General features: G+C 58.3%; 2 protein-coding genes across 4 annotated transcripts; one reads left to right on the top strand and one right to left on the bottom strand.

Annotated features, from left to right (window-relative positions):
• Positions 1-63: 63 nt before the first annotated feature.
• KLF1 (KLF transcription factor 1) lies at positions 64-4674 on the bottom strand. Of its 2 annotated transcripts, none has more exons than XM_073319180.2 (3): positions 4353-4651; positions 2332-3163; positions 64-1549 (listed from the first exon to the last, which is right to left on the bottom strand). In XM_073319180.2, exons 1-3 carry the CDS (start codon positions 4437-4439, stop codon positions 1374-1376), a joined length of 1095 nt encoding a protein of 364 aa, XP_073175281.1. In that variant the 5' UTR covers positions 4440-4651; the 3' UTR covers positions 64-1373. The 2 variants fall into 2 exon arrangements, with proteins under 2 accessions (XP_073175281.1, XP_073175282.1); XM_073319181.2 differs by having other exon boundaries at positions 1398-1549; positions 2324-3163; positions 4353-4674.
• A 3214-nt stretch (positions 4675-7888) lies between these two features.
• GCDH (glutaryl-CoA dehydrogenase) lies at positions 7889-21909 on the top strand. 2 transcript variants are annotated; one of them, XM_073319178.2, is made up of 12 exons: positions 7889-8246; positions 11553-11813; positions 12189-12224; positions 12752-12895; positions 13541-13603; positions 14489-14659; positions 15570-15699; positions 16162-16378; positions 17119-17222; positions 17987-18112; positions 19712-19872; positions 20864-21909. In XM_073319178.2, exons 2-12 carry the CDS (start codon positions 11711-11713, stop codon positions 20935-20937), a joined length of 1329 nt encoding a protein of 442 aa, XP_073175279.2. In that variant the 5' UTR covers positions 7889-8246; positions 11553-11710; the 3' UTR covers positions 20938-21909. The 2 variants fall into 2 exon arrangements, with proteins under 2 accessions (XP_073175279.2, XP_073175277.2); XM_073319176.2 differs by lacking the exon at positions 7889-8246 and adding an exon at positions 10708-10841.
• Positions 21910-23475: the final 1566 nt, after the last annotated feature.

The following is a 23475-nucleotide window of genomic DNA, read 5'->3' as shown; positions in this document are numbered from 1 at the left end:
AGCCGCTTGTGGAAAGGGACCTACCATAGCACCCAGGAGCCCCAGTCATAAATCAGGACTGCGTTGTGCTGGGCACTGTACACAATTTATTAGGTGCATTACAGTAGTGCTCAGGACCCCCTTATGCTGGGCACTGTACATGATTTATTAGGTGCATTACAGTAGCAGCCAGGGGCCCTAATCCCAGGGCAGGACCCCTTGGGCTGGGCACTGACCCTCCTGCAGTCATTAAACAAAATCCACTCTTATTCACTAGGCTCGGGGAGGCAACCTGGCTGAATGGCCAGGGCCCCCTACCAGGAGTCAGGACTCCTAGGTTCTCCTCCCGACTCGGCCACAGACCCGCTCTCTGAGCTAGGGCAAGTCCCTTTCACATTCAGAGACACAAGGTGAAGGGGAAACTGAGGCAATGTAGAGCAGGAGCTGGCCCTCACTGTGCAGCACCCAGCCTGACAGAGGTCACAAGCTGGGTAAACGTTTCTGTGATACTTCCGCAGAGTCGTCCCTTGCAGCTCTTACTTTTCAATCCACCAGGACACACTTTCAAAGAGCCAGGGGAGAAGGAATAACTTCATTTCAATCCTCTCCTGGCTTAGAGAGGTTCAAACACAGTGGGGTGTAGATTCTGCATAGAAGACACAGCAAGAGGAATCCCCATTCACTGATAACAGTATGGGGCATGAGACACTGCACGGGGGGAGAAACATACTGAAAACAAAGAGAATCTGTAATTCTGATGCCTGCGACCAGAACTGATGGATGGAGAGAGAAGAACTGGGTCCCCAAAGCTGCAAAGAGTTACTCACAGGGTAAATTTAATCCTTCAAAGAGTCCCACAACTTGTGTATGCTGAGCAGTGAGGTCTGGTTGCTACCGCTGTGAGATGAGGCCAGGGCCAGCAGCTGTTCTGAATGGAGTCAGTTCATTCAGAGAAGTCTCCCGCCCCCACCCCCTGCTTCTCCTCACCCTTCTCCCATGGGCCTGGCCCAATCCCCACCCCTACCCAGAGGGTGGCAGGAGCTCTCAAACTCATTTCATGGAGCTGGAAACTACATCTGGTTCTTTAATCATTGAAGTCAGAGCCAGCACCCTCTAGAGGGGAAAGGCCTCATGTCCCAGTCCCCAGCCCCTGAACCAGCCCGTTCCCCACCCCAGCAGCAAAGCGAAGCCGGCACCCCCTGGAGGGGAAAGATGCTGGACCCCGTCTCCTGCAGTTTATAACGCCAGAGTAGCTCTTCCCCCTTCTGACATTTAACAAGGAGGCACTTGCTGCTTGTCGCTGCTGAGGGGGAAAGACAAGAACAGAACCTGCTGAAACGGCTCGCTACCAGTCCGTGGCGCCGGCAGAGCGGGGCACGGCGCGGCCGCAGCCCCTACACGTGTCTCTTCATGTGCAGGGCCAGGTGGTCGGAGCGGGAGAAGGCTCGTTGGCACAGCCGGCACTGGAATGGGCGCTGCCCTGTGTGCTTCCGGTAGTGGCGCGTCAGCTCGTCCGAGCGGGCGAACTTCCAGCCGCAGCCCTCCCAGGTGCAGTGGTACGGCTTCTCGCCTGCCAGGGACAGAGGGAACGTCACCCCAGCCCAGCTGGCCCGCCCTAGCCCGCGCAGCCACCTCTGGGGTGGAGCCCGACGGCTGGCTATACAGGGATCCAGCACGGAGATGCAGCCACCTCTGGGGTGGAGCCCGACAGCTGGCTATACAGGGATCCAGCACAGAGATGCAGCCACCTCTGGGGTGGAGCCCGACGGCTGGCTATACAGGGATCCAGCACAGAGATGCAGCCACCTCTGGGGTGGAACGCACGGGCTGTTTAGCAGCCACACAGTAACCCCCATCAAACATTTAGGACAGGAAGTGACAGCACTTGTACCTACTGCGGGGGAAGTGCAGGGAGGCTGACCGAAAGCCCCAGGCTCAGGGCCTGGTCGGGATGCAAGGACCAGAGCCCAGGGCATCGGTGCTCCGGCATTTTCCACAACCCAAAATGGACGGGACCTTTCACGTCTCAGAGAGCCAGCACCTCCTGCATCACGAGGCCCTCCCATCCCACAGCCTGGTGCCCCCCACAATGCAGTGTCCCCCCCAGAGCTTCCCCTGCTCCCTGCAGCACAGTGCCCCCGACACTCCCCCACAGTGCACTGCCCCCCTCCTGACCCCCCCCCAAATCCTCCCCACAGCACCACCCCAAACCTCTACTCCCCACAGCATTGCCCCCACAGCCTCCCACCAAGCCACCCCCTAATGCCCTAACAACAAGATCAGAGCCCTCCCCCCCCCCCGCCAGCGCAGGCTGTGCAGTCAGAGGGCCCCCCCCAGCACTCACCCCCTCACCTGTGTGGGTGCGGAGATGGGCCTTGAGGTGGGAGCTCTTGGTGTAGGTCTTGCCACAGCTGGGGTGGCTGCAGGTGTGGCTGGTGGGGCGCTTGTGGGCACAGGCCTTGCGGCTCCTCTTGGGCTTGGCTTGGAGCTCCCTGGCCGGCGGGTGGGGCGGCGCCAGGAGGCCGAGGTAGCCCGCAGGGGCTGGGGAGGGCAGCAGAGCTGGGCTGCCCCGGTACAGCTGGAACCGGGCTTGGTACTGGCTGTGACAGAAGGCCTGGCAGCTGCCCCCCAGACTGTAGGGGGGCAGCTGGCAGTAGGGGGCGCCCCGGGCCAGCAGGGTGGGGGCCAGCGGGGCATAGCCCCCGTACGTCAGCTGGTAGCCATGCCGCAGGGCCACGGGCCGGGGATCCCTGTATTCGCCAGGGGGCTGGGCCTCACAGTCCGGCCTGGAGGGGTATGCCGGCAGATGGGCCACAAAGGTGCCCGCTCCCCCCTTTTCTTGCCCGTGGGCATAGCCGGGAGGCACCGAGCTGCAGCCCAGGGGCTCGTCCCCCGACAGGAGCTCAGCCACCAGGCTGGTGGGGCCCGGGAGCCCATCCCCCGATGTGTACCCGCCTGGGCTCTGCCCCTCATAGCCCTCTGGCTGGCACAGCCCAAGCCCTGCCTCGAACCCCCTGCCTGGGCCGGGGCCACCGGCCTCCGTGCTGGGGAAATTGCTGAGCAGGAAGTCTAGGTCCCAGCAGGATTCCTCATCCTCTTGCTTGAGCTGCAGGGAGCCGTGGGGCTTGGGCAGGTCCATGGGGCTGGGCACTGGGGGGTCCGGGTCATCTTCCACCTTCCACCACTGGAGAGGAAACCAACAGGCAGCATCAGGCCAGAGGAGACATTAGGAGAACGGACTAGTGGTTAGAGCCAGGACCCCCTGGTTCCATCCCTAGCTCTGGGAGGGGAGTGGGGGCTAGTGGTTAGAGCAGGGGGATGGGAGCCAGGACTCCTGGGTTCTAACCTCAGCTCACATATACATGAAGCACCCCCCTTTTCCAGCTAAATTTTGTTTTACTGAGCGAAATTCCAGAGAGCAGCCAGCCCCAACTGGCCACAAACCTCCCCCCAGCCCAGCCCCCATCACCCTGTGGGGCTGGGAGCACGGCCCATGGGACTGGCTCCAACACTGCCGCGCTGGGACCCAGAGATAAGAGAACCTGTTATCAGGACCCCGCACCAGCTGCTGGCCGAGGAGAGGGACGGGGCCATCCCGGCTGCCCGGCAGAGCCCGGAGGGGAGAGCGCCCCAGGATGGGGCTCACAGGCAGGATAGGTTAAAGGAGAGGTGGGGGCCCCCTCCGGGTGCACATTCATCTCGCAAGTGAAGTGAGTTTGTCTGCTCTCAGCCCAGCCCCCCTCCAGGCTCAGCAAAAACCCCAGATCAGAGGCTCAGCTGACTAGATAGGGCTGGGCTAGCAGGGGGCTGCAGGTCAGGATTGAGGGGCACTGGCAGAGCTGCGGGGACCCCCAGGGTTGGATAGTGGGGGGGCACTGCAGGGATTGAGGGGCACCGTCAGCTGGAAGCGCCTTTAAGGCGAGCTCTGGGATTCCTCCCCCCCGAGCTAGGAATGGAACCCAGGCATCCTGCCCCCACAGCCCCATGGCTTAGCAGGACCCCACCCACCCAGTGAAGCCTCCCCCTAGGGAAGGGGCTCCCCACCCCCTCCTCCAGCAACCAGGTGCCTCCTGCCTGCCGTCTGTCTTACCCCAGGGCCCTCATGGGCTCAGAGCAGGACTCTGCCTCCATTGCTGGGCCCATGCAATTCAGCAGAGCTGCGGCGGGGTTGGGGGGCAGGGTACAGTCCTTCCCCCCCCCCAACCCATTCCCTGCCAACCGAGCTCCCAAACCTCCCTACCCCCAAGAACACGGAGCCTGGAAATGCAGCCACCTCTGGGGAGCCGCAGGGCTGCGCCTTCACGCCACAGAGGAGGGACACCACACACGCTGCGGCAGGCAGGCAGCCAGGGCACCCCCCAGCCCCCCCTTACCTTGAGAATCTCCGACTGCTTCTCCTGGAAGTGGCAGAAGCCGGCCAGGCTGCTGATGGAGGGCAGGACGGCATCGGCGAATGCCATGGCCAGCCGGGCCCCAATCCGGAGCCAGGTCAGGGTGGGGGAGGATGGAAGATCAGAGCCCAAGGGCCGGGGGGGGGACCAACCTTCCAACTCCTTCCCCTCCACACACCTAGCCCCCCTCACGTGCTCGTCTCTCCTTCACCCCCCCCCAAGCTGTTGGCTCCCTCGAGCAACTTTCTGAGCAGAGCTTCCCCCCTCCCTTCAAACGCTACATTTCCCTCTTTCCCGCTCCCCTCTCATTGGCTTACTAAGGTGATAAGGGGAGCCTCTAGGCCAATCAGAATGAGGGGTGTGGCCCATCAGGTATGGAGGGAGGGCTAGCTGGGGACTTGGATAATTTCACTCTAAGTGCATGGGGGGGTCCCAGGTGGCTTAGGGCTGGGAAACGATCCCGCCCCGCCCCGCCCAGGGATCTCAAAGCAGCTGCAGTTTCTGCCCCACTCAGGGGCTGATTTATGGGGGGGCAGAGGCCTAGGGCTTGGCACCTGCTAGACTCAGCCCCCAGGTGCCTCCCGCGGGCCCATCAGTAGCTGCCACTGTTGCCCATGGGGGGGATGATTGATGCCAGTTGGCAGCCCCCTCCCACTGGGGGGGCAGATAGACCCTGTCAGGGAGTCGGGACTCCCCCCAGCTATGGGAGGGGAGTGGGGTCTAGTCGTTAGGGCAGGGGGGGCTGGGAGTCAGAGGTTCTACATACTATTCCTCCCCCGGCCACTCACCTGCTGGGTGCCTTCGGCCAAGTCTCACTCCCCGCCCCCACCTTTGTGCCTCAGTTTCACTTCCTGTGAAATGGGGGGTACTGATACGGGCCCAGCGACCAGAGCAGCATAGAAGGTTCAAGGTTGACTGGTCAGAGGCAAGGCAACTCCCTTACCACAGCACAAGGCCGGGGCCTCCAGGTGGGAAGGAGGCTGTAGGAATCACAGGAGATCTGGGGGACGGAAGGTGCCACCGAAATACAAATCATTGTCTTGCCCACAAGCAGGTTCTAGTGGGTGAAACGAGGCCCAGAGCAGGTCACACAGTGAATGGGGGCAGAGCTAGGGAGAGACCCAGGAGTCCTGCCTACCAAGCCCCCTGCTCTAAGCACTAGACCCCACTGCCCACCCCGAGCTAGGGAGAGAACCCAGGAGTCCCAGCTCACAAGCCCCCTGCTCTAACCACTAGACTCCACTGCCCACCCTGAGCTAGGGAGAGAACCCAGGAGTCCCGCCTCCCAAGCCCCCTGCTCTAACCACTAGACCCCACTGCCCACCCCGTGCTAGGGAGAGAACCCGGGAGTCCCATTTCTCACTCTCTGCCCCCCAACCCTGCTGGTCCTGGATTTTTATATGGCACTATTTTCTCTCTTCCGGCCTCGGCCCCTTTCGAATTTCATGAAAGGAAACAAGGAACCAGAAATGCTGAGAATTTCCTGAGAAACAAAACAAGATTCAGGGAACCGCACCCTCCTGACCCCAGCCGAGGGAGGGAGTACAGTCTAGTGGTTAGAGTAGGGGGGGCTGGGAGCCAGGACTCCTGGGTTCTGATCCTGATTATCTGAAGCAGCTATTTACTCTCTCCTGTTCCCTGGTGGCTCTGTCTCCCCATTGCCCCCCCCACCCCCTCGAGCCAGGTCTTCCCTGCAGAGACAACCCCCCTTTCCAGATACCCGGCCTGCTGCTCTCAGGGAAGTACGAGGACGTAGATCACCATCCGCCTGAGCTTTATCGGACTGCCCCAGAGCGGCTCGGCCACCTGCCCCAGCCCTGATACCGGGGCAGAGCTGGAGATTAAGCCCCAGGATCTACCCCGGCTCCAGCAGCGGGGACCTTTCCAGCTGAGACATGGGGGAGGCAGTCCCCGTTGGGCAGGGGAGCGAAGGCTGGGCTAGAACGGGGCTGCAGGTCGGGATTGAGGGGCACCAAAGAGCTGGGATGGGGCCCAGGACGGGAATAACGTGGAGCGGGGGAGGGATTGGGTCAGCTTCATGTCCCCAAATCCTGGGTCTGAGTCTGGGGGCGCCTTGGCCTCTGGGAGTTTGGTGATGGGCTTTGACCCACCCGGCTGCCCCAGGGGTTGCCAGGCGCTGCGGGAACAACATACCCGATTGCCAGTGCAGTGGGGAGCCCCCTCCCCTGCCTCCCCTGGGGGTCCCCTCTGCCTACCCCCAGCCTCGCTCTCACCCCTGATCCCAGAAGCCATTGCATCTCTCCCCCTGCCCCACTGGGCACAGAGAAGGGGGGCAGATGAGCCAGGGGGAGGGGCACTGAGTGTTTCCCCCAGGCGCTCGCTCCCTCCCTGCCCAGCAGCCATGGCCTGACCCCTGCGTGAGACGAGCTCGCCAGGCCTCAGCCCCGCCCCCAAGACCAGGCCACGGAGCCTGCAGCCTCCCAAAAGGTCCGTGTGTGGGGGGGGATCCCAGCCCCAGGGCGATGGCTGCACAGAGGTGGAGAGCTGGGATCAGGTGTCCGTCCCCCACATTAGCTGCTCCGACCCCCCCACCAGCTCCCCCAGCTTCTGCGGCTGATGGCAGTTAGGGGCTGCTGGGCCCTAATCTGCAGCTCCTGTTGCACCAGGCCATGTGTGAGCCCTGATTAGTGCTGGGGAAGAGGGGGCAGAGCTGTGAGATCAGAGCCCTACCAGGCTCTCTGAGCACTAGGCGGCCCGCAAGGACCAGCCTCACACCCCCCCTCCCCGACCCCATGCTGGGGAAAGGGCCGAGATCCTTATCCCCACGAGGCAGAGCGGGAAACTGAACCAGAACTCTCCCAGCGAGTCAGGGCAGAGCCAGGAATAGAACCCAGGAGTCCTGACTCCCAGTCCCCCTGCTCTCCCAGAGCAGGGGGCTGCATATTGGGACTGAGGGCCACTGGCAGAGCTGGGGGGAGCCCAGGGTGGGATAGCAGGGGGCTGCGGGTCGGGAGTGAGGGGCACTGGCAGAACTGTGCCCCCTGCACACACAGGCCCTGCCAGAGGTCAAGCGGGTAGAAAAGGGGAAGTGATTCGTTCCCCAAATTCGGCCCGTTGTGGCTCCTCTGGCCCATGTCCCTGCTGCCACAATGAGCCATGTGACAGCCCCACCCCCGCCCAGGGCATGATCCCTGCCAGGCACAGACCATGCGGCAGGCAGCCCGTGCCCAGCCCTTGGGGCTGGCCCTGCCTGTGGCCTTTTGCCTTCTGGATGCCCGCAGAGTGAGGGTGGTGTGTGGCAGGGAGAGCTCCTCCCATACAGCCCCCCGACAGATCTCCCCATGCCCCATAAGGACCCAGCTCCCCTCTGACCTCACCCCCACTGTCCCCACCTCCACTCCCAGAGAGACATTGGTGGTAGCAGTGGGGTCCCCCAGACTTCCCAACGCAGCCAGGCTGTCTCTGCTTGGGAGATGATCCCTTGGCTCTCCCCCTCCTGCCCCACACAGGGCCACCAGAGCTGTGGGGCTCAGTCAACACCTCACTGAGTTGCTACAGGGCAGCTCCCCCTGCTGGGAGCAATGGGCTTAGGCTCTTATCTGACTCAGGCAGCATCTCTGTGTCAGTTACACATCCCTCTCTGAGCCTCATGGTGACACTGGGAGCTAGGCCCTCAACACAGGTCTAGAGCCCCTGGACATTAATGCAGCTCTGCCCTCTGGGATCAAGAGCCTTCTCCACTGCATGCAGCTCCCGCCTCCCTGTACCTCTCTGCATTAGAGCTCAGCTGGACCCCCCTCTTAAAGCCCCCCCTCTTTAAGCCCCCCTCTTTGACGGAAGGAGCGACCCTGCGCATGGGCCTCTGAGCAGGCGAACTGGATTCTGCTGGGTTTAGAAATTCTGTGCAAGAAAGAGGTAAAGGGTCTTTTAAAAAGTGGGTGGGAAGATTGGCAGGGTGGCAGTTTGGCTTAGTGACTAGGGCTTCAGCCGAGACTGGGACCCCTGGGTTCTATTCCCAGCTCTGCCCCCGATGTGCTTCCTGACTCTGAGCAAGGCCCTTTCCCTCATTGGTGCCTCAGTTTCCCCTCCCACCTTCTGTATATTTAGTTTGTAAGCTCTTTGGGGCAAGGACTGTGGCTCATTCTGTGTCTGTGCAATGCCTGGCACAAGGGGGCCCCGATCTCGGTCAGGGTCTGGCAGCATCTGGCACAATGGGGCCCTAATCTTGCTTGCGGTCTGTGCAGAGCCTGGTACAATGGGGCTGGTTGCAGATGTGCCCATTTCACAGATAGTAAATAAACAAGGAGAGAGTTGGGGTGGTTTAGGGCACGACCTGCCCGGCCTGTGACCGCCCAGGCTGGTGGCATCATGTCACAGGGACCTTTTCACCTCCCTTATCGAGCTGTTTGCGTCGTCTGCCCATCCTCCTGCAGCAATTTGGGGAAGTGGGGCCTGTTGCGCTCTTTCCACATTACAACCTCAAGGGTTTTTCTGAGAAACCCCTTCTTACCTCTGCACTCGGGGGTGGAGACCCAGGGCCGCTCCCCTCCCACTCAGGGCTTCCACTGCCAAATGCCTTCCCTGCGCTCCCAGGAGAGGGATTGGTGTCATCTCCCTGGGGAAACTGAGGCACAGAGTGGGGAAAGTCATTTGCCCAAGGTCACCCAGTGAGTCAGTGGCAAAGGTGGTAGCAGAACCCAGGAGTCCAGGACTCCCAGCCCCCGGGGTGTAATCACTAGACCCCTCTCCCCTCCTGGAACTGGGAATAGAACCCAGGGGGAGAGCTAACTCCCAGGCCCCTTCCTCAAGGTGCATTGTCACAGCTGTCTGCGGTGGGGGGAGCTCAGGGCTGGGACAGCAGGGGGCTGCGGCTTGGGAGTGAGGGGCACCACAAACCCCTCCCGACTCCTTTCTCCTATTTTGCTCCCACCCCCGGCCCATGGAGCACAGGGATCTCAAGGTGTTTGCTGGGGGGAGGGCCCACAATCCATGGCCAGTGGGGCCCTCTGCTGGCCGCACCTAGCCCATGCCTGCGTCCTGACAACTGCATTTCACAGACTGGGGTGTCCAGGCTCGCCGGGGGGGGGGGGGCAGGCTCTGTGTGAGTGTGTATCAGAGAGAGAGAGAGAGAGAGAAAAGCATCAATGGGCCCCCACCCATTTGATGCAGGGATCCAGTGGGCCAGATGCCCCGGGCTAGAATCTGCAGCTGGGGCTGGGCGGGGGGCGCTCTGGCTGGAAGGGACCGGCTGGGGGGGGGAGCTCTAGTTGGAAGGGACCAGCTGCGGGGGGGGCACTCTGGCTGGAAGGGACCGGCTGGTTTGGGTTGCCAGGCATTCCCCCCCCACACTTTACCAATGTCACACCCCCGCCCCCACTGAGGGAAGTGGGGTCCCATTTCCGAAGCTGTCTTAACCCGCCCTGACTGCAGGGGTTGGGGGGGGTCTGCTTATTCACCCAATCACAGCCCCCACCTGCTCTGGGGGGCGGAGTTTGGGGGGACATTTAATATTGATATCCCCCCCCATGCACTTTATCTGTGTGCGGCCCACGTTGACAGCGGGGGCGGGGCTGTTTCTGCACCACGGGCTCCCCCCCCCCCGGCTGCGTTGCTCAAGATCCTTCGCACGCCCCCTCTCGGTGGCCAATCACGGACGGAGGCTTGTCAACCACGCCCCCCCCCCGGTGAAAGGCGGGGTGCGCTCCCTTTCTCGTCCCTCCTCCCCTTTGATAATTTCTCTCACCGGTTTTTTTAACCCCCAAATCTCTTCACCCCCGGGGCAGCCCAGCTGCAGGCAGAGAAGGATCCAGCGTTTGCAGGAGCAGTTAGCAGCCAGGAGATGCTGCATGCATGCAGATATTGCAAACAAACGCAGTGTGCCTCTTATAGTGGCAAGCGGCCTTTGCAAGCAGGCGGTTACGGCTGGCAGGGGCGGCCGGCGAGCGCCTGTTGCATGCATGCACAATCTCCTCCTCCCCGTGTTTGCAGATTCTGCATGCAAACGCTGCAGGCACCCAGGGGTTGCACGCCGCTTTCACAAGTGCGCGGCTGCTGCAGGCGGAGGGGGCCGGCATGCGCCTGCTGCAGGCATGCATGATTTCTCCCCCTGCGTGTCTGCAAATGCCGCGCGTGAGCGTTGCATGCGCCGTGAGGTTGCATGCTTGCAGCGTTTGCACACCCAGACAGATGATTCACCCACGCGTAGCTGCAAGGTGAAGTGGCCGCCACACAGGGGTTGCATGCAGCGTCCACTGGCGTGTCCCGTGCAGCCACGTGCAAGCTCGCATGATGCGGTCTGTTACAGGCAATATGTGCCCGCACCGCGGTACCGGCATGTGGCATCCCCCCCCCCCCCCCCCGCTGCGGCCTCGCTGCTGAGCCAGAGGGACAGCAAGCAGTTAATCTCTCTCTCTTCCGCCACACTCAAAATGCCGCCCCGCCCCCATTCCTGCTGACGTCACCCCAGGGTCTCCCGTGTTGCCCCCGGGTCAGTTTCAGAACCTCCCCCAGGTGAGTCGCTCTGTGCTGGGGGTGGGGGTCGGTCTCTTTGCTCGGGGTAGCTTGGGGGAGCGGCAGGCCTAGGGGGGGCTCTCCGTGGGGGGGGGTTGCTCAGCTCCGCTCCCGGGGCCCAGTTGCAGAGGCCCCCGTGGTGCCTTGGGCTCGGTCGGGCTCCCGCAGCTGGGCGATGCCTGGCCCTCTCCCCTCCCCCGGCAGCTAAAGCAAAGGGGCTGGGGGCTGGCAGCCAGGGGGTTAATGCACAGGGGTTTGTGCCGCCGCGGGAAGGCGGGTTTATAAAGGTTTTGAACCACCGGGGCTTGTAACCTAACGAAGGCCCCGATCCTGGAGTTGGGTCCGTTAGCAGAGCCCTCCCGAATCCGTGGGGAGCTGCACTGGGAGGAGACTCAGAGCCAAGAATAGAACCCAGGAGTCCTGGCTCCCAGCTGCGCTTGCCTTCCTCCCCCCTCCACCGGGAGCTCGGGAGAGAACCCAGGAATCCTGGCTTCCAGCCCCCTGCTCTAACTACTAGACCCCACTCCCCACCCAGAGGTGGGGCTTGGCTCAGAGATCCAGTGTGGACTGTGTGTCTGGGCAATTCCTGCCCCTTTGCAAACAACAAAGGGTGCTGTGGGTCTTGTCTACACAGCAGAACCCATGGGAGGGCCCCGGCTGCAATACAGCTTCCCTAGTGTCATTAAAACGCTGCCCTGCCTTGTCATGTAGACAGAACAACATCCAGGGGACACATCGGGGAAACAGGCTTACAAGATCAGCGGGGCCTGTCTACGCCCTGCATCGTGAGAGTGATTTATCAGTGAGTCTGGCGGTCGCCCCCAAGCAGCCTCTCTCTCGTTCCCCTTCCCGACGAGCAGCAACCCCAGATGGCTCTGAGACTCACCACGACCAGGCTGCTAAAACGGAGCCGCTGCTGTGCGGCAGGGATAGGCGCCAGCCGGCTCCAGGGCACCATAGCGGCACAGAAGGGTGAGTAGGAGCAGGTGCGGCCCCTCCCAACACCCCCCAAGCCAGCCCCCCTAAATGTTGGGGTTTTTTTTAAAGGGGGGGGTGGGGGTGGAGGGCTGGAGCTATGGGGGAAGTACAGGCCTCCATCACCATGGACCCACTGGTGTCACAAGTCCCCCAACCACGGAGGGTCTGAGTCTGTCACAGCCCCACCTCCGTATCCCTGGCTTTTTAGCTCCGCAGGGCTAAGAAGCTGGCACGGGTAATGGGATGCCCAGAAGGGGTCCCTTCAGCGTGGCACAGGGTAGAGATCTGATCCAGTGATTCCTGCTTTGCGTCCTCAGCAGAGCAGGGATAAAATAACCCACCTGCCCGGCTTCTTCTCTGCTTTTCCAGAAAAAGAAACGAAGGCCCAAGAGAAGCCCCGGAAAGGTAACTGCCCGCCCTCCAGCTCCCATTGGAAATGACTTTTTGACCCTTGGACAGCTGGAGAAACTGAAGAGAACAGGGTCGGAGTGCCTCTACGAATCCATCAGTAGCAGAAAGTGAAACAGCCAGAAGGCAGCGCTTGGGGTTTTTTACAACAAGGGGTTCCCAGTGTCTGTAAATCAGGGGTTTAAAGCATTGGCCTGAACTAGGTCTATTATTAATTACTAATTTGATTCCAGTAAAGGCTGGGCAGGAATCGGCTTTAATGAATGGCTTCCATCCCATGCCCCTCAATTCTGACCCGCCGCCCCTGCTATTCCAGCCCTGGGCCCCCCACCCCGCAGCCAATACCCTCACGCTTTACTTTTGGGATTAATGTTCCCCTTTGTGATCTGCCTCCAGCCCGAGGGAGGTTGGGTTGAGAAGACGAGGTACCTGGCTTGTCATTTCCCCTCTCCCTGCGTGGGTAGGGGTAGGGGTTGGCGCTGAAGCTGTGAGGTGTGCATCTAGCTCTGACTGTCTTCCTCCAGCCCCGGGAGCCCAGTTTGACTGGCGAGATCCCCTGCAGCTGGAGAGGCAGCTAACCCAGGAGGAGCTCATGATCCGGGATTCCTTCCGCACCTACTGCCAGGAGAAGTTGATGCCACGAATTGTCATGGCCAACCGGAATGAAGGTGCCTGAAGCCAGCACCAGGGATAGAACCCGTGACTGTTCCAAAAACCCATGTCTCTGTCCCCGGAGCCCCCAGTAGCTCTTTCGGGTTTAGATGCTGACTGCAGCCGCTAGCACCGGGAGCTGTCCGATTGCGTCCAGTCTGCGGCAGCGTTGCCCAGACCCGCCCGTCCCAGAGATCCACGTGCCATGGCTGCATGCAAACCAGAGGTGCTTGGGGGTGATTTACAGACCCAGATGCCGCCCGCTGTTCTTCCAGCTTCCTCTTTTAAATTCAGTGGGTGACTCTGGAATTGGCCCCAGGGGCTCCGAGATCAGAATCCGGCCCTGACCCCATTGTAGTCAGGGAGTGACTCCAGATTTACCCAGGGCTCACTGAGATCGGAACGTGCCTGTATGTCTGTAGCCTCCTTCAGGGCCTGGTGGATGCCTGAATTAAAGGCATTTGGGGGAGGGAACTGCAGATTAAACCCGCTGGTGGGGCTGCAGAGATCGTGCATTGCTGTCGGGGAGAGCCAAGTGGGCTGCATGGCTGGAGCTCCAGTCCTGATCTGGTTTGGGGATCCCCGTGTCCGGGGGAGGAGGCAGAGGGCAGTGACTCTGCCTTTTGCACTCACAGACACACTTTGGTGTCTCCTCTTTCCAGTCTTTCACCGGGACATCGTGTCGGAGCTGGGGGAGCTGGGAATCCTGGGCTCCACCATCAAAGGTGAGCTGGATCCAGGAGGGATTCCCCTCCGGCCATGGCTGGGAGGGTCACTGGCCGGGACGTGGAGTGGATCTCAGTTCGAGGACAGTGCGTCCCATGGAGGGAGGGGCTGGCACGCCACGGGGAGGGATCTCACCAGCTGACACGGGGCAGAGGGATGGTGGGCGAGAGCAGCAGCAGCTGACGGATGGGCACCATGGGTGGTGAAGCCCCTGAGAGCTCTCCTGAAGCACGCTGGATACCCCTATGGACAGTCCTGAGAGCTGATCTGACCTGTGCTCACCTGGGACCGTGTAATGGCCACGGCCCCCCTTTGACATGCCCCTCCTTGCCTTCACGTTCACCCCAGTCATGCCGCCTCCTGCCTTGGCCATGCCCACCTCTGCCCCACCTGGGATGCCCCCTGTGGCTGAGGGGGGTACAACAGCTCCTGTCCTGTGAGGGGGAGGGGTTACACCAGTCCCAAGGCCCTTTTACACCAGCCTGGGTGGCAAAAAGGGGTCACACGGCTGTGCTGAATTGGGCCCCCCGGTATCTAGGGACCAATTTTCCAGTGGCTGCTGTGGCATCTCAAACCCTGTGGCTTTGTGCCCGGGCGATGCAGGCCCTGTGGCTCCGTTTGGGAAGGCGGCAGGTGCCCATGGACTATCCCCAGTGCACACGATGCCCCCTACTGGCATGTCTCAGCCCTTCTGAGCTCCTCCATCCACTCTGCCTGAATGGCCCCCATCAGTCCTTGGCACATGAGGTAGCAGGTGCTGAGGGGAGCCGTTCCCCAGCTGTCCTCAGGTGGGGAGGGGGTTCTTGTCTTGACCGACCCAGGGCGGGGTTCGGACCCGTGCTGCTGCTGATGTGTGTCCTGTCCACATTCTCTGCCCATCTCAGGTTATGGCTGTGCCGGAACCACGTATGTGGCCTACGGGCTGCTGGCTCGGGAGATCGAGCGAGTGGACAGCAGCTACCGTTCAGTCCTGAGCGTCCAGTCGTCCCTGGTGATGCACCCCATCAACGCCTACGGCACGGAGCAGCAGAAGCAGAAATACCTGCCCCGTCTGGGTGAGCGAGAGGCGCGGGTGGGGGCTCTCCCTGGCTAGGAGCGGGGAGCGTGGATCCACCCGGGAGGCTGCTGGCTCCGGAGCTGGTAGACGTCCCCTGTAGCCAGGCCCCGGCTGTCTGGCCAGCTGGCAGAGCAGGGAGGATGCTGGGATGGTTCTTTCCCACAATGCTCTCTGCTGGGATAACCTGGAAGGAGTGGGGGTTGGCGGGAGGGGGAAGGAACTGCCCCCTGCCCCCCTGAGGCGGGCTGCTGGGAGGGAGCACAGGGTGGGGAAGGTCTGTGGGGGCAGGCATACAGGGAGTGGGGGGTGGCCACTGGTGGCGAAGGAGCCATGAGGAGAATGTCGGGGGAGGGAGGATGCAGAAGTCGGGGGCAGGGCAGGTATTGGGCCTGGGTGACGTGAGAGCCATGGCGGGAGGGGTGGCAACTGTGGGATTGGGTATTGTCTGGAGGGTGGGAACTAGGTTGGAGGGGCAGGACCCATGGGGAGGGTGTTGGGGGCAGAATTGGGGGAGGGAGAGGGGCCTTCAGTGGGGTGGGCAGGGGGAGGGCATTGGGGTGAGTAGGGGCTTGGGAGCTGGGGGGAACCTGGGAGAAAAGTGCTTGGGGGCAGCAGATGGGCGGGGGGACGGGCACTGCCTGGTGGTTGAGGGGCAGTGCAGGAGCTGGGGCAGGGATGAGATGGGGGGTGGGAATTGATGGGGGAGAGGCGGTGCAGGAACCTGGTGGGAGGGTCACAAGAGAGGTGGGAATTGGTGGAGGGAGGGGTCGGTGCAGGACCTGGGCCGTGGGGGAGGGTGTCTCGGGGATGGGAGGTGGGGGAGGCGGCAGGACCTTGGGGGGGGCAGGACCTGGGGGGAGGGTTGGGGCAGCGGCTCAAGCCCAAGCCCACTGGCTTCCTGTCCTCAGCCACAGGGGAGCTGCTGGGCTGCTTTGGGCTGACTGAGCCCAACCACGGCAGCGACCCCGGGGGCATGGAGACAAGGGCTCGCTACCACCCGGCCAGCAAGACCTACACGCTCAACGGCTCCAAGACCTGGTGAGACAGAGACAGAGCCAGGCCCCGGCAGCCCGGCCGCTAGCCCTGCCCTCGGCTCTCAGCAGCCACCCACGCTCCAGGCCCTTGGTCTCACTGAAACCCTGTCCTGAGACCAGATCCTCTGGGGCCCCAGAGCTGGGCAAGCCCCCTCTTCCCAGACAACTGCTGTACCCCGATAACCTTGGCCCTGCCTTGTTGCTCCCCATGGCTCAGCCAATCCTGGGCCTCTCCAGGACTCCTGGGTTCTATCCCAAGCTCTAGGGTGGGAGTGGGGTCCAGTGGTTAGAGCAGGGAGCCAGGACTCCTGGGTTCTATCCCCGGCTCCGTTACTGAGTTGCTGGAGCGTTTCACATCTCCCCTCTAGCTCGTTTTCCCTGTCTGGTTGGTACCATCCTGCCTCCTTTGAGGAGGGAGCTCTGGGAGGCTCCGAAATGAGCGGGGTCTCACATCGCCTCCTCCCAGGATCACCAACTCCCCACTGGCGGATCTCTGCGTGGTGTGGGCTGTGTGTGAGGACGGGAGAATCCGGGGCTTCCTTCTGGAGAGGGGGATGAAGGGCCTGTCGACACCCAGGATCGAGGGCAAGTTCTCCCTGCGGGCCTCCACCACCGGCATGATCCTGATGGAGGATGTGGAGGTGCCGGAGGAGAACCTGCTGCCACATGTCTCCGGGCTTGCGGTAAGTCCAGCCTCTCTTTCCCACCAGCCGATTCTTCGGTTCCCCATGATCTCACAGCCTAAGCAGGGTTGGCTGGGGACACTGCTAGGAGGAGAGACTCCAGCTGCCGTGGGGAGGTGGGCCAGCAGCGGATGCTTTCCCCATAGAGCCAGTGCTGATTCCAGTGCGGTGCTAGGGGGCACTGTGCTGCAGGGGAATGGCCTTTAAACCAAGGGATGTTAATCCAGGTGTCCTGGCCTGATCCTCACCTTGGCAATTGCCTTCAGCTTCCCAAACCATAGGAAGCAATCGACTGCTGGATTCTTCTTTGCTTCCTGTCTTGGGTATGGTTGCTGTGTGGTTGATGAAAACAGCTGCTGTGCCCCGCCCCAACCCCAGAAGCAGCTGCATTTCAGCACAGGGCCAAGTGATCCCTGGATAAGTAGCTGCTGTTCTCCACTCCAGAGACAACTGCATTTCCTCAGGGGGTGAGTGATCGCTGTATAAAACAGCCCCCACTGTCCAGGGGCGTTCCGTTGGAGAGATGAGCCGTTCCTGTGGTCAGTTTTGATGAATGCCAATGAACTTGTGCTTAGAAATGTGGTCCCCAAATCCTTCTGGGCAGAGAGAGACAATGGCACGAAGCCAGGATCCTGTTGCCCTGTTAATGCAGGGGGCTGGCGGGAGCAGAGGTCATGTGCTCTTCCTTGGCAACGTTGCCTGGAGGTTAATGATCAAGGCTCTGTCTCGTGTCCTGCCAGGGTCCGTTTGGCTGTCTGAACAATGCCAGGTATGGCATTGCCTGGGGAGCGCTCGGCGCTGCTGAATTCTGCTTGGAGACAGCTAGGCAGTATGCCTTGGACAGGTAATGACTGCATGTGGGGTCGGGGGGAAGAATTCTTTGTGCCTGGGGTGGGTGGAAGCCCCACGTAGGTTTGGGGGATCCCTGCCTGCCTCTTCTTAAAGGCACTGATTCATTCAGACCTCATGGGAGAGTCCTTGACAGGAGGGGAAACTGAGGGAGAGAGGTGAAGGGACTTGACCAAGGTCGCAGAGTGGATCAGTAGCAGAGCTGGGAATGGGACCCAAGAGTCCTGACTCCCAGCCCCCTTCCCTAACCCACCAGGGTGAATGCCAGCGGTTAGCTGTGGGAGAACACGGTGGAGTCCAACAGTGAAGGGCTTTCATGGGGCTCACTAGCTCTTTCCAGTCCAGTTGTGCTGCCAGCCGATTACATGCAGTATATATGAAGCGTTCTAGCTCTCAGAAGAACTGTCCGTTGTAGAGCGTCCAATGGAACTCTTTGTCGCTGAGCAGAGATCAGGTCAAATGAGAAGCAAGGACGGTGTAGTGCATAAGACACTGAACTGTGACTTGGACACCTAGGTTCTGTCCCTGATTCTGCTGTCCCTTCCTATCTCTGGGCCTTGGTTTTCCCCTCCCACCACGTGAGCTTATCAGGAGAGCACCCAGCACAATGTGGATTTTGGATGGGGCCTTTAGGCTCTACCTAATACACCTAGTATAATACTCCATGCCAGTTAAAGTCAGTCACCAGAGGCGGATCTGCCCCAGGAGTTTTAAGTGACTTTTGCTCCTCAGTCTCCTAACTAAGTTGTCCACCCCTAGGATCCAGTTTGGGGTGCCGCTGGCTAGGAACCAGCTGGTCCAGAAGAAGCTGGCTGATATGCTCACCGAGATCACCATTGGCTTACAGGCTTGCCTGCAGCTGGGGAGGCTAAAGGATGAAGACAAGTATGTACCTGCCTTTCTTAACTAAAAAATATTATTCTGTGGGTTAGACTGCAAAGCTAGAAGGGGTTTGGCTGGCTCAGGGGTGGGGAATGGGATCCAGGGTCTTATCCTTCCAGGGAACACAGGCTCTGATCCAGCCCCAGGCTGGGCGGTGGGACTGGTGGCGTAAGGCATTGTGGAATGACATAGAATCATAAAATTGGAAGTCCCCTGCACTCAAGGCAGGACTCAGTATTCTCTAGACCAGGGGTGGCCAACCTGGGGCTCCGGAGCCTCATGTGGCTCTTCAGAAGTTAATATGCGGCTCCTTGTCTAGACACCGGCTCTGGGGCTGAAGCTACAAGCACCGACTTTCCAATGTGCCGGGGGGGAGGGTGCTCGCTGCTTAACCCCTGGCTCTGCCACAGGCCCTGCCCCTACTTCACCCAAGGCCCCTCTCCTTCCTGCCTCCTTCCCTGAGCCTGCCATGCCCTCACTTCTCCCCCTCCTCCCAGAGCCTCCTGCATGCTGCAGGAGGCATGGGGAAGGAGGGGGAGGCACTGATCAGCAGGGCTGCTGGCAGGCGGGGGGACTGCTGACGTATTACTGTGGCTCTTCAGCAACGTACATAGGTCAATTCTGGCTCCTTCTCAGGCGCGGGTTGGTTGTCCCTGATCTATACCATCCCTGACAGGTGTTTTGTCCAACCTGCTCTTAAAAATCCCCAATGATGGAGATTCCACAACCTCCCGAGGCAATTTATTCCAGTGCTTAACTGCCCTAACAGTTAGGAAGTTTTTCCTAATGTCCAACCTAAACCGCCCTTGCTGCAATTTAAGCCCATTGCTTCTTGTCCTGTCCACAGAGATTAAGAAGAACAATTCTTCTCCCGCCTCCTTGTAACAACCTTTTATGTACTTGAAGACTGTTCTCATGTCCCCTCTCAGTCTTCTCTTCTCCAGACTAAACAAACCCAATTTTTTTTTTCAATCTTCCCTCATAGGTCATGTTTTCTAGACCTTTAATCATTTTTTGTTGCTGTTCTCTGGACTCTCTCCAGTTTGTCCACATCTTTCCTGACATGTGGCGCCCAGAACTGGACACAATACTCCAGTTGAGGCCTAATCAGTGCGGAGTAGAGTGGAAGAATTACTTCTTGTGTCTTGCTTACAACACTCCTGCTAATACAGCCCAGAATTGTTTGCTTTTTTTGCAACAGGATTACACTGTTGACTCATATTTAGCTTATGATCCACTGTGACCCCCAGATCCCTTTCCGCAGTACTCTTTCCTAGGCAGTCATTCCCCAATTTGTATGTGTGACATACAGGGCCTTTTCCTTCTAAGGGGCAATGGCTCCAATCCAGCCCCAAATTTGGGGACTGCCTGGCTCATGCAGGTGGGGAAGGGGGTCCTATTCCCCTCTAGGAGCGTTGGTTCTGATCCAGACCACGTGATTAGAGAAAAACAGGCTGTTCCCCTTTGACCAAGCCGCTAGGTCTCCCCAGTATGAAACGAGGCTGCTGGGTCTAAGCCTGGTGCCAACATGGCACAAACCCTGGCTCTACCGGGGAGCTCGTCCTTCCACCCTAGTCCCCTTGATTGCTGCTGTTGCTGCAGGGCTGCCCCCGAGATGATCTCCATGCTGAAGCGGAACTCCTGCGGCAAAGCCCTGGATATTGCCCGCCAGGCCAGGGACATGCTGGGGGGCAACGGCATCGCCGACGAATATCATGTCATCCGACATGTCATGAACCTGGAGGCTGTGAACACCTATGAAGGTAAATCTCCCCCCCCCCACTCCATACACCTCTGTATCAAATGTCATGAAGGTTCCTAGGATTTCCCAGCTCCTTCGGGACAGTGGAGGTAAGGGATAGAAAGCAGGATGCTCAGGGGTGCTGTGCTTCAGGGAGCAGGGTGGGCCTCAGTAGGAGGCATCCTCCCCTCCAATCTAATCTCCCTGTGTCACGTTGAGGCTTAGAGCTCCAACTGAATATGATGTTCTTGCTGTATGCTGCTGAAACAGCTGCCATGTTCCACCCCAGAGGTGGCTGCATGTTAGTGATTTGCTTCGCTCGTCGCTAATATAGTCTTTTTTCACCTTCCGGGGGAAGCAACCCCTGCCACTGTTTGATGGATAATCTTGGAACATGCTCATCCCTGTAGCATCTGATGATTTACGCCTGGTCTATACACAGGTTTTACCCCCAGATAATGGTGTTTGTTGGGGGGGCAGGGGGTGACTTTCATTTACCAATATAGTTACATGACTACAACCACTGGTGTGGACATGATAGAAGGGGAATAAAGGTGCCTTATATGGTATATTCCCCTTCCCATATGTCAGGAACTTCACTGGTATGTAGCACCAGTACAACTGTGTCCACACAGATAATGGTTGTACCACTGGAACCGTTTTAGCCATGCCAGTCTAGTTAAACTTCTGTATGTAGCCAAGACCTTGTATTCGTTCCTCTTTCACTGGATTTCAGTTTTACCTTTTCTAGTCTCCTGGGTTTCGTGCTACAAAAGCCATGCTGCTGGGGGGAAAGGTTTGGGGTTTGTTTCCTTACAAAGGGATCCATATTCTCCCACGGTTGTTATGATGCAAACCATCCTCTCTGCAACAAAGCAGCCAAAATCTGTCCTTGCTAGCTCCGGAGAGGCAGTTCCATGGAACTGAGACATACCGCATGCAAATTGGTGACTTCCGGTTATCCTAAACATCACCCAGTGAGATCTTTGTTCCCGTTTCTCTTCACTCCACAGGCACGCATGATATCCATGCTCTCATCCTTGGCAGAGCAATCACCGGACTTCAATCCTTCACCGTCAGCAAATAAATCCAATATGGAGGAGGCCTATATCACCTTTGCCTTAAATTCACTACATCAGAAGAATGATTGTTTTGTATACAAAGATTTTTGATTTTTCTTTCTCAAGATAATAAGTCACAAGCCAGAGGCTGCTGCTGTGATACAGAATCTGAATGTAGCTCTTCGGGCTGACTCCTAGATTCTCTCTTACTTTGCAATACAATTCCCCCCCAAATCAGCTAGTTGGTTTTCAAGCTCAAGGATCTGGGAGGTCATCTTCCGCTCTGTTTGCCGTAAAGGATCAAGGAGAGAGGCTCAGTAGCGGACCATCTTTGCCAGCATTGCATTTGTATTTTGGGGGTATGGGAGAGGGTGCAATTAGCGAAACTTCTGTGAAGTGGATTGTCATGTAACAAAAGTCAGTGGATTTGTGATGTTGGATTGGCTGCTTGATGCATGGAGCTGGCTTGCTTGCTTTCTCCTTGATTGTAAATTCAGGAGCTGTGTGGGAAAGCCCGCCTGTTTCAACAGGGCGGGAATGCACTGTCAATCATCAGTGGTTCACCTCTCCTTCCACTGGGTGTCCAAGTTCAGCTAACTTGCTTCTGAGAATTATCTGAATGGAGGCACTATTGCATGCTGGGAGAACTCTCTGCTCTTTACAAAGCTGTGTTGAAGCCGTAAAACCTGAATCTTCACACACAGCCAGGTCATGGGACGTGTCGAACGGGCATCTGCACAATGTAGCTACTGAGCTAAACGTTGTTACCAAGGTGAAGCAATGCTGTACAGGGCTGGGGGTCAGAATGGGGTTAAATTCCTGGTTCTGCCACGGACTTACTGCAGGCAACTCTATGCCTCAGTTTCCCCAGCTGTAAAACCCACAGAAGACACATTTAGCATTCCTGTTACCAAATTTCTCTTTCACAGTATCCCACAGTTGAACCCAGCTGATCTCATATCCCTTCTGTTACTTACATGAATAAATTTTAAAATATATGGTATCTTGCTTTTTCGGTTTGCGGTGGTTAGTTGTTTGTGTACCTTGCAACCCGCTGCTGGATAGAATCAGAGCCGCTGAACTGTGTAAACTGTTAACATTTGGTGGCTGGTTGCCCTGGCCATTGCAAAACAGAAGAAAATGACCAGCAATAGGCTGTGTTCAAATTTCACATCCCTTCACTCAAAGGTAACTTTCTTGACTTGGGAAGGTTGTTGAGACCTCTCGGATTGTAGGGCTTGGGGGTGAGTGGTGAAGTCTGAGCAGTTGAAGAGTGGCTGAGCACAGATCAAGATGTTCAGTAACTCACTGTAATGCTCCCACAATCATCAGGGCAGAAGGATTGGAAATGTGTCCCTTGGGTTGTGTATGTGAGATGCAGTCATGGGAGCTCTGGGTGCACAACTTGACTTCCTTCAGGGAAAAGTTTTCCAAAGAAACCAGGGCCAGATTTTTCAAGTGCTTGGCCCCCACAATTGAAGCCAGATTTCCGAGAGATATCAACGCCTGATGCCCTGAGCTCTTTCCTTGATCTAGGTCCGATGGTGGATGCTGAATTCTCTTGAAACTTCTGGCCCTCGGGCCTGCCTTTTATTCCAAGGTGTTTCGCTCAAGCACTCAGATATGACAGTGATGGGGTGGTATCAGAACCTACGCAGAATAGCTGCCCTAGCTCTAGTGATGTGCTGGCGGTTGAGTTTTCAGTGCACAGTCCATCTCTGCACAAGAACCAGTATGTTCAATACCAGAATTGTACTGTAGTCTCTCTGCCAGCAGTGTTCAACTTGCTGAACAGCTGGAGCTAAATTCAATCCTAGCTGAGGCAGGTGGATTGAGCCCCTAATCTCTGGCAAATAGGTTACAAGAAAGCAAAGTTTCATACAGGCAACTGCCATGGCCTATGACTACATGTAGCTCCAGATTTTTTTCAAAGTGCTCAACACCCAACTTTGACAATCTGGTCTGTACTGTTCGTTATGTGAAATGGACATTAGACCAAGAGTAGATGTGCCCTTATCAAGGGGATTAGACAGCTGAGCCATCCTTGCTTGAAAACTCTTTAACAACCAGGGTGGTTTCTCTGGATTGATCCACCTGAAACGACCCTTCTCCTCCACACCGCTTCAGGTTCCATGACTGTGGCAAAAAGTCCCAGCCCACCTACATGTGCTAAGACAATTGGGGCTGCCCCAGGAATTATAAAATAGCCGTGTCCAGCATTGGGCAACAGGAACGGTATATAAAAATAACTTGCCGGTTTTCTGATCTGCTGGCTGTGACTGATGGGTGGAAGTGGCTTCTTAGGACAGAAAGTGCAGTGCTCCCTGCCCTTTTCCCCACACACCCCCGCTTGGCTAGGACTTTTTGTTCCTTTCCTGTAGGTCTGATGTGCAGCAGAACAGGTTCTGTTTTCAGCCCCTGCATGTGTAAGTGGTCTTTTTGTTCTCTGCGTTTGAGAATAATAAGGGCTTATCAGGAACAGCAGCTTAAACTCTGTTCTCCTGTAAAGAAACTGAGCGACAGAATCTTATGTTTTTGCTTTAAATCCCATTGTGTTTTTCATA

Source organism: Lepidochelys kempii, chromosome 20 (genome assembly GCF_965140285.1).
Source record: "Lepidochelys kempii isolate rLepKem1 chromosome 20, rLepKem1.hap1, whole genome shotgun sequence".
NCBI lineage: Eukaryota > Metazoa > Chordata > Testudines > Cheloniidae > Lepidochelys > Lepidochelys kempii.
This window is presented reverse-complemented; position numbering and strand designations above follow the sequence as displayed.

Bases quoted from the DNA above. Each gene is read 5' to 3' on its own strand.
- GCDH (XM_073319178.2), top strand. From the start codon at position 11,711: ATGGCTCTGAGACTCACCACGACCAGGCTGCTAAAACGGAGCCGCTGC. The intron at 15,700-16,161 runs GTGAGACAGAGA...GCCTCCTCCCAG, and splicing joins CTCAACGGCTCCAAGACCTG to GATCACCAACTCCCCACTGG. The intron at 16,379-17,118 runs GTAAGTCCAGCC...GTGTCCTGCCAG, and splicing joins CACATGTCTCCGGGCTTGCG to GGTCCGTTTGGCTGTCTGAA.
- KLF1 (XM_073319180.2), bottom strand. From the start codon at position 4,439: ATGGCATTCGCCGATGCCGTCCTGCCCTCCATCAGCAGCCTGGCCGGC. The intron at 3,164-4,352 runs GTAAGGGGGGGC...TTTCCTCTCCAG, and splicing joins AGCAGTCGGAGATTCTCAAG to TGGTGGAAGGTGGAAGATGA. The intron at 1,550-2,331 runs GTGAGGGGGTGA...TGTCCCTGGCAG, and splicing joins CCATCTCCGCACCCACACAG to GCGAGAAGCCGTACCACTGC.